Genomic DNA, 9805 nt, shown 5'->3' with positions numbered 1-9805 from the left:
CGTGACTTCATCGTTTACATCGAGTGGTACTGGACAGTAGGCGATACTCAATGTAAACGATGAAGTCACTCACACCTTTTGCCATAGGGATGCTGTTTTAAACTCAAGGCTGTAATGAAGGCCTTCCTCAAGCCTGTTTCTCAATATTAGCTACACAATCTACAATATCACAATGAGATGCCATTGCACTCAGCGAAGTGAGTGTGTAAATGCATGAAAAACAGTTGGCTAATGTAAACTTCTGTTGTTGTTACCATTCATCTTTACTGCATTATTTTTAAATAGCAGACTAATGTTCTTCTGAAGATTACACATATTAAATTGAAATCTCAGGGTGGATAAATTATTTTTTAATGAATAAAATCATGTACAAGTCCCTCATTAATTGTATTATTTTTAGTGTTTTTTATTATTTGAATGAACACTATTGCAGCACATTGGAATTCATCTCCATGCAGTAAACAGCAAAATCCAGGGTGGATGTTTCTGAATAAATGCCCTGGAGCTCGCCTCGCTTTCCCTTCAGCATAGCCTGGTGGAGACACAGGAAACGCAATAAGCACTAGTGTGGGTGAGACTAGTGTGGGTGCTGGTGGATAATGAGCAGGCATAAGGCGTCCGGTCAGAGACGAAGAACACTTTAATGGCTTGATGAATTGTAGTACATTGTTAGATGGATGGCAGAATGATACAGAGTAGTTTGGACTGTATTATGAGTGGTATGAGTGGTTCTAAAACAATAGAAACAACAATACCCAGTTAGTAATGCAAATAATAACAATGATTAAATCACTTTGTCACTTAAATATACAATATGTATATACTTATACATATATAGTGATGCATAAGCTAGATTAGCACTCGTGAAATTAGCATCACTTTATCTGCCACGTGAGCTCGGGATAATCGACACGTATTGCCTAAATAACATGCTTAAGATCACTTTTACCGTACATAATAACATACACATACTCAACGAGGCTCAAAGTATCTCAAAACATTAATATTTAACTTTCTCTGTATGCTTTCACTAGCGTTGCATATGATGCAATAGGTACACAACGCTATGGCGCACATCCGCGATTACAACAAATTAACGGCAATACAATCAAAACATATTAACTATGGCTCTTTAAAGATAATGAATAACATAAACTAAGTCACTCACTTGTTTATGAACGCACTCTGAAACAACAACAACAGCTGCAGCGAATTCTCTATTAGAGCTCTCCGAACTGCGTTCTGTGGGTCAATACTGAACTCTTAAAGGGGAAATACCTCATTTAACGTAAGGTATCTAAAAGTCCACAAGAGGGCACTAATGTATCTACATATGTATTCAAAGCCTTTTCTACAGCCGCCCCCACATTTCTGGGTAAATGTGAAATCAGAAAAGGCACTATCCCATAAGGGATAGCACGAAGGGATCCTCAGTCTGGTAGGGCTGGGAGGCTGATCAGACGGGTGATGGGACGAAGATAAGTTTTCTTCTTGACTTCTACCTCTACCGTTCTTGCTCTCCCATCTTCTCCAGGAAAGACTTTAGTTACTTGTCCAACTGGCCATAGAGCTCTGGGTAACTGATGATCAACAATCATGACAACTGTACCAGGTTTTAAGTTCTCGGTCTCTCTGTGCCACTTCTGGCGGACTTGCAGTTCTGGGAGATAGTTACGGAGAAAGCGTCTCCAGAAGTGGTCTGCTAAAAGCTGGCTATGTCTCCACCTACGTTTGCTCAGCAACTCTGACTCAGGGTATACTACTTGAGGCAAGGATGAGTCATGCCGCCCCATGAGCAGCATGTTGGGAGTAACAGGGTCAGGATCTGCTACATCTGAGGATGTATATCCTAGGGGCTTTGCATTGAGAATTCCTTCGATTTCCACTAGCACGGTACGTAGGACTTCTTCTGTGACAATCTGACCCCCTATAGTAGAACAGAGGGCTGACTTCAGGGATCTTATCTCTCTTTCCCAACAGCCTCCGAAGTGTGCAGCACCTGGGGGGTTGAACTTGAAACTGATCTGGTGGCTGGCTAATTGCTCCTGTAGGGATGGCTGGAGCTCAGCAAAATCCTCTTGTAAAGCTCTCACACCACCTCGAAAGTTTGTACCTTGGTCTGATATGATCTCAAATGGCTTGCCTCTGCGGGAGATGAATCTTCGAAGAGCCATTAAGAATGAATCAGTGTCCATCTGATAGAGCAGGTCAAGGTATACAGATCTCGTTGTCAGGCATTTAAAAATGATCCCCCATCGTTTCTCTTGTCTGCGACCTATCTTGATGAAGTAAGGGCCGAAACAATCAACTCCCGTAGAGTAGAAAGCGGGCTGCAGCAAACGCAGTCGTGAAGGAGGGAGATCGGCCATCCTGGGAATGCTGGGTTGACCTCTCCATTGTCTACACCCCAAGCACTTTCTCTGGTGTTGACGAATAGCCTCTCGACCTCTCAATATCCAGTATTTACGACGCATTTCTGCGAACACCCTTTCCGCTCCTGGATGGTGTAAAGTTTCATCAAAGTCCTTGATGATTAGTCTGCTCAGGGGATGTTTAGGCTCCAAAACTATGGGGTGAATAGTGAATTCGTCGAGTTGATCTGTACGTCGGAGACGGCCACCGACTCTGATGAGGTGTGTATTGCTATCGTACTCTGGAGCAAGGCACAGGAGACGACTGCTTAGAGGTAGAGGTTTACCAGATTTCAGATGAGCAATCTCTACTGGAAAACTTTCGGTCTGTGCTTGATGAAGGAGGGCAAGTTCTGCTTTTCTATAATCCTCAGCTGTTAGAGTGTCCGTACCGTTAGCCGCCCCGTGTAAGACTCTGGCTGTGGATGTGAGTAGTTGGTTATAGGACTCAAACTGGTCGCTATCAGGTAAGGCCGGATCGGTGACAGGAACTGTGAGTCCACAAAATATGCCTTGTTTCAGCTCTACATCATCAGCAGGGAGCCGTATGGGGGGACTCTGAGGCCACTGATCTGGGGGTAGGAGGAGGAAAGGTGGTCCCTTACACCATCGACTCGGCTTCGCTAACTCTGCTAACGTCTTACCCCTCGTAATGTCGTCAGCTGAATTAGACTTAGAATCAACGTAACGCCAATCTTTGGGGTCTGTCATATCCTGTATCTCTGCTACCCTCGTGCCAATGAAGACTTTAAATCGGCAGGATTCAGCTTGGATCCATGCCAGCACGGTAGTGGAGTCGGACCAGAGCGTGACCTGAAACAGAGGGATACTGAGTTCTGCCTTCAACAACTTGGCGAGTTGGGCTCCAGTCAGAGCTGCGCACAACTCAAGGCGAGGGATAGACTGTTGTTTCTTAGGGGAAACTCTGGAACGGGCAGTCAAGAAAGATATCTCCACATCACCTTGAGGGCTGAGGGTGCGGAGGTAGGCTACTGAGCCGTAGGCTCGCTCAGACGCATCACAGAATATGTGTATGTCTCTGATACTCTGTGGGTTATCCAACTCTGATGTGACGTAACATCTGGGAAGGGAGATGCGCTGAAGATTTGGTAACTCTTGCTCCCATGTTAGCCAAGCTTGGAGCAACTCTTCTGGAAGGTGAGGGTCATCCCAATCCCTTTTCTTGTCCCAAAGACGCTGGACCAGGACTTTTGCTCTCGTGGTATACGGAATGATGTACCCCAAGGGGTCATACTGACTGGCTAGAACCTTGTATATATGTCGCATAGTAGGGGCAGAGCATTTAATGGGACGATATTTGTAGGCCAGGGTATCTGAGTTACATTGCCATTGTAGTCCGAGTGCAGACTCCTGAGTGTCTGGTTGTCCTTGGGTCAGCAACAACATCAGGCTACTTGACTTGGCTTCTGCTGGGATGTGATCAAGTACTTGGGGAATGTTACTGGCCCATTGTCTCAGATCGAACCCTCCTGTGGCTAGGAGATCTCGTAGCTTGGATGCCAGTGCACTGGCCTCATCTTGGGAGCAGAAACTCTGAAGGAAGTTATCTACATAGAATGACTTCTCTATACTGTATCTGACATCTTCGTTTAGGTGACTATGGTCAATGACATGCTTCTGGAGCGCAAAGGTCGCACAGCAAGGGCTGCACGTCGTCCCAAAGGGGAGAACTTGCCACTCATACACTTGTGGGGACTTCTCTCTGTTTAGGTCCCTCCATAGGAATCGTAACAGTGGGCGGTCTTCTGGTAGCAAGCGCACCTGATGAAACATGCCTCGGATATCGCTACTCAATGCGACAGCATGTTCACGGAACCTCAGGAGTACAGACAACAGGGAAGGGCCCAGTGTGGGACCAGGGAGAAGCAATTGGTTGAGATTCTTCCCTCCATGTTGGAACGAACAGTTGAATACAACTCTTTTCTTGTCATTATGTTGTGTCATGTGGTGAGGGATGTACCATGCCTCCTCAGCTTGATCCACTTGGCCTGGAGGTATCACCCGTGCATATCCTGCCTCCTTCAACTTGTTCATCTCCACTTGATAAGCTTCTGCTTGTGCTGCGTCCCTGGCTAATCGCCGCTCTATTCCTCTGAGACAAGGCAGAGTGGTATCTGCTGAGGCTTGCAGGAGAGGCATATCTTTAACTCTTAATAAGGGTGTGGCATACCTGGCGACTCCATCTACGGGAACTCTGATAGTCTTGGACTCGAGCAGTGAAATGGCTTCGTGGTCTTGCTTTGAGCGTGTAATGAGTTTCTCACTGCGGTAAGGGAGCACGTCCAATTGCCACAATTTCTCAACTTGTCTGTACAGGTCAGTATAGGAGTCTGATGTAGCTGTGAAGAGGCACTGTTGGCTAGGAAGGCGATGTTTGATCTCTTGAGTTGGACCTTGAAGTGTCCAACCTAGTCGGGTCTTGATGGCAGCAGGGCCATTAGGCGGGCCGAGACGGACTGGCTCTACTGGAGTGATAAGAGCAGGGTAATCCGACCCTATAAGGAGGAGTGGTTGGACGGATTGAACATGCGGTAACTGTAGACCTTGTAGATGGTGGAATTTACTTTGTAACTCCTCTACTGGGTACGTATGCTCAGCTAATCCCAGAGTCTCTGCAGTAAAGGCTTGATGGATCCTGAATGAGGTCTTAGGTTGAGAAGCTGGCGACACCGTGAAGGTCACTGATGCACCTCGCAGCTTGTGGAGGTCTTGTCTTACTGTGCGTAATACAAGCTCTTCTGGCCGACCAGTCAATTCGAGTTGCTGTGCTGCAGAATGAAGGAGGATGGTACGTTCGGAACCATCATCTAAGAGGGCATAAGTCTCTAGACAGTGATTTCCATTCCTCAACAGCACTTTACAGATCTTCAACAAAACACGCCGGCTGTCAGTGGGACGATCTAGGTACAATGTCTCTGTGGTCGTGTTTACCAAACAACTTTCGGAAGGTCCGATCGTAGGTCTCTCTGGTGTCTTCACAAAGCCTCTATCATTAACCTCATGAAGGACGTTAAGGTGTCGGCGATTACAACTCTTGCAAAGTGTCCTGAGGTTACATTGTGCGGCTTGATGGGCTCGTCCACAACGCCAACATCTCTTGTGTGATTGGATCCACTGCACTTTCTGATCTCTATTCAGTCTCTGGAAACTAGCACACCCATTCAGGTAGTGGTCTTGAGCATCGCAGTATGGGCAGAACACCTTCCTGTCTCTAGGCTTGGGGTCGGGAACTTTAACTAGCGGATCACTAATTTCTTTCTCTGTGCCAAGGAAGATACTTGTGGCCTTGACTAGCTGTCTCGTGTCTCTCTGAGGTCCCCTCTTGTGAATGGGTACAGGCTTGCTTGCTAGTGGATAGAACCTGGTGCTATCTTCTTGAACCTGCAGCTCAAACTCTAACCATGTTGATAGGTCTAGCAAGGTTGGAATGGGAACTTGTTGTGGATGGACAGACCGTCGAAAACTAGTTTGTAGATCATGCGGAAGCTTACACAACAGCCTTGATACATGGGAACCGCACTCAAGTTCCATGTATCCTTTATTTCCCAGTTGCTGAAGCATACTCACTAGTGAGCGAACTTTCAATGCGAACATCCTGAAGGCTCTCACATCACCATGACTGACATTCGGACCATCCATAAGCTCAGCTATTCTCTGAAGGGCCAACTGGTGGGGTTGTCCATACTGTTGGTTAAGCGCCTCCATAGTCTCTGAGAAGGGGAATGATGAGTTGCAATAAGAGTCAGCAATCAGCAATGCCTCCTCTAACTTCAGGTGATCGACGAGAATTTGGTATTTGAATCTCTCTGTAGCGTCTGCAGGCAGGATGTTCTCCAGAGCTATGCGCAGCCGCGAAAACTCTCTAGGATCTGACTTACAAAAGTTTGGGATGGTGGGAGCTGGTCCCCTATAGGTGGTCTCTTGACTGGGAGGAAGACGTACTCTGTTCGAGCTGTAGCCACTTCTGCTATCCTCGCCTCTGTCATGAGGTGTCTGATGGAAAGTCTGACGCGGTGTGGGTCGAGAACTAGTAAGCTGTGATGTTCTCTCCAGCTGCTGAAGTCTCCTTTCTAAGTCATGCAGGCGATCTGGTCTGAATGATTCAGCTGTGTTTTCACTCATTCTCTGAGAAAGTTTGAATCTTGGCAGAGGGATGGGCCTGTTATCTGTAGTGATCTGCTGAGTACGGACGCGAGGTTGAGGAACAGGGGAAGATGTGCTCTGTGGATGGTGACTGGATCTATCACTCACTGCAAGTAAGCTCAACTGTGCTTCCAGGGCCTCATTCCGCTCCTCCAGTTTCCTTATCTGTTCAGAGGAACGACGTCGCAGTTCATCTGTCTCTTTACGTAACTGCTGGAACTCTACTAGAACTTCTGATGACAGCTCTGGTACTGGGTAAGTATGTGCTCGCTGTTGTTCGTACTCACTACTGGGACTCCACTCTATCAGAGGCTGCTTGGACTGCATGCTGGCTCTATACTCGATGGAGGAGTGGGCTAACTTGGGTGCAGCTGCTCCTAACAGTTCTGAATCATCACTCATCTCAGGGGAAGAATCTACTCTCTGTCTTGATTGGAACCTCGGTTGATGATCAGTGAGTTCGAAGTCCGAAAGGTAGCTAGGGAGTCGCACCGATCGTCTAGGTCTGACGGTGGGCTCATGAAGGACATGTCTTGAATCTGTATCACTTTGATCCATCATTCTTATGACAGCTCCTCAAATCCGGCTCGAAGGACCATTTGTGGGTGAGACTAGTGTGGGTGCTGGTGGATAATGAGCAGGCATAAGGCGTCCGGTCAGAGACGAAGAACACTTTAATGGCTTGATGAATTGTAGTACATTGTTAGATGGATGGCAGAATGATACAGAGTAGTTTGGACTGTATTATGAGTGGTATGAGTGGTTCTAAAACAATAGAAACAACAATACCCAGTTAGTAATGCAAATAATAACAATGATTAAATCACTTTGTCACTTAAATATACAATATGTATATACTTATACATATATAGTGATGCATAAGCTAGATTAGCACTCGTGAAATTAGCATCACTTTATCTGCCACGTGAGCTCGGGATAATCGACACGTATTGCCTAAATAACATGCTTAAGATCACTTTTACCGTACATAATAACATACACATACTCAACGAGGCTCAAAGTATCTCAAAACATTAATATTTAACTTTCTCTGTATGCTTTCACTAGCGTTGCATATGATGCAATAGGTACACAACGCTATGGCGCACATCCGCGATTACAACAAATTAACGGCAATACAATCAAAACATATTAACTATGGCTCTTTAAAGATAATGAATAACATAAACTAAGTCACTCACTTGTTTATGAACGCACTCTGAAACAACAACAACAGCTGCAGCGAATTCTCTATTAGAGCTCTCCGAACTGCGTTCTGTGGGTCAATACTGAACTCTTAAAGGGGAAATACCTCATTTAACGTAAGGTATCTAAAAGTCCACAAGAGGGCACTAATGTATCTACATATGTATTCAAAGCCTTTTCTACAACTAGGGTTTATGATGACACTGAACAATTACAAACATTAAGAATAATTCCTCAGCTCTAGGTCCACGCCATGCAAGTGAATGGTGTCCAGAACTCCAAGCGATGACATGAGTAAATTAGACTTTATTACTATTTTTAGTATTCCTTTTAAACGCCACACCTAGACTAACAACTAGTTTATTCATCACCAATTTATACAAAATGTACCAAGTGTTCAGCATTTGTGCTCAAACTGGCGCTCCAAACAAGTGGAGATGGAGTACATTTACCATAAGAGCTGTTTGTAGTGTTAAGATGTATTTTCCCAACATGCAACACCAGAGGGAAAAATATTTTAAAAATAATTTTAAAAAAAAGTAACATAACATTTAACTTTATCAGTGTTGTTCTTGTTATGGGTTTTATTTTTTAATGTCTATTTCATTTCTAACCATAAGAAGTGTGCCTGATTTTTCCATTAATATCCCCCAACTATATCCCTGAACCTAGAGCGAACCAATGCCGGGCTTGTAGGCAGCATCTCCTTCAAGAACAACTTCCAGCAATATGTTCTTTAGCAACGCTCCTGATAACTGAGAGGATAGCAACAGTTAGCACAGGCCGTTAAAAAAGCACATTATATAACATTACACAACTACTGGAAGATGAAGCATGATGGAGGGTCATCATCTCTTAACACCCCATCCTTAAAGAAAAAGAGGATTCAAGTTGTAATATTATACACATTTTAAATCATTATTAAAATTGATTATGCATACCTTGCTAATTTTATCTAGTAAAAATTAAGTAATTTAAAATTAGCTGAGCAATATTATAGTTACATAATTAGAAACCCAGCATAGTGTATTCATCTATTGCCACAGGTTTCAGGGAGAAGTGCAGAGCATTCTTCTCAAATTGGATTAGAATTAAAAAAAGATACAATTATCCATTACTTTTTAATTAATTATTAGCAGTACAATATCAAAATTAATTGAATACAATGATGCATTAAATTGATCACAAATTACAGTAAAGACTAGTCAATATAAAAAAATTAATTAACTACAAAATGACAAAGATTACACTGCTTAATACCTCCATAAACACCCCATAATACCTTCTTATGGTCTTCAAAATCCATGATCGAGAGCAAATTGTAGAAATGGATGTTACAGATTTTGTAATTTGTGTGTGCTACTAAAAAAAACTACAGAAATAATTTGAATACACTTTACCCTTATTCTTTTGAAAGACTAAAAACGGTGTACAAACACCATCACAACTTATGATGAATTTTTACTAAACTAAAAAAAATTAACAACAAGCTTACCTCTTCAATTTAAAGGGTCATGAAACCCCAAAACACTTTTTTTGAGATGTAAACAGATATGTATAGGCTGCACATCATTGAAAACACTAAGGGTACTCATTAATGGTATGCATATGTGAAAATAGTTATTTTTGCATTTTTCAGAGCGATTTCTGTCTTCCGGTTTGAAAAGTTTAGTCGGAGCAACGTCACAAATGCTGACGTCGGCACGGCCTTTTCGGCCCAAGTATGGGCTGCTGGGCACATGCTGACGTCGACCGCTCCGAGCGATTCTCGATATATATTCATGACATAAAGCTCATTCAGTCCAATCCCTGCGCTGTAGTATGCATACAAGATAATTCAGTTAATATGCATGAGACAGTCACTTCTGTCAGGCTCGTCTTCCATCATTATTGTAGAGATATGGTGGGGAAGTTTTGGAAGCAGCGTGCGGAAAAGTCACGGAGGAAAGCTAGGCGTTGTGCTGATACGAAGTAACGTAAAGGGCGCCGAGCGAGCTGTAACCGGCGCCGTCTGTGGAAGCCTT

At 44.0% G+C, this 9805-nt stretch overlaps 1 protein-coding gene and 1 long non-coding RNA gene across 2 annotated transcripts; both read right to left on the bottom strand.

The window, feature by feature from the left end:
* Window positions 1–622: 622 nt before the first annotated feature.
* LOC137083520 (uncharacterized) lies at window positions 623–2403 on the bottom strand. Its single transcript, XM_067449467.1, has 2 exons — window positions 1169–2403; window positions 623–731 (listed from the first exon to the last, which is right to left on the bottom strand). The coding sequence occupies exon 1, from the start codon at window positions 2367–2369 to the stop codon at window positions 1431–1433; it is 939 nt and encodes a 312-aa protein (XP_067305568.1). The 5' UTR covers window positions 2370–2403; the 3' UTR covers window positions 623–731; window positions 1169–1430.
* Window positions 2404–7231: 4828 nt separating this feature from the next.
* Window positions 7232–7953, bottom strand: LOC137083519 (uncharacterized). The gene is made up of 2 exons (XR_010906511.1): window positions 7778–7953; window positions 7232–7340 (listed from the first exon to the last, which is right to left on the bottom strand). It is a non-coding gene; the product is annotated as an uncharacterized lncRNA (long non-coding RNA).
* Window positions 7954–9805: the final 1852 nt, after the last annotated feature.

This window comes from Pseudorasbora parva, chromosome 7 (assembly GCF_024679245.1).
Source record: "Pseudorasbora parva isolate DD20220531a chromosome 7, ASM2467924v1, whole genome shotgun sequence".
Taxonomy (NCBI): Eukaryota; Metazoa; Chordata; class Actinopteri; order Cypriniformes; family Gobionidae; genus Pseudorasbora; species Pseudorasbora parva.
The sequence above is the reverse complement of the archived record's forward strand: the minus strand, read 5'-3'. Positions and strand labels throughout refer to the sequence as shown.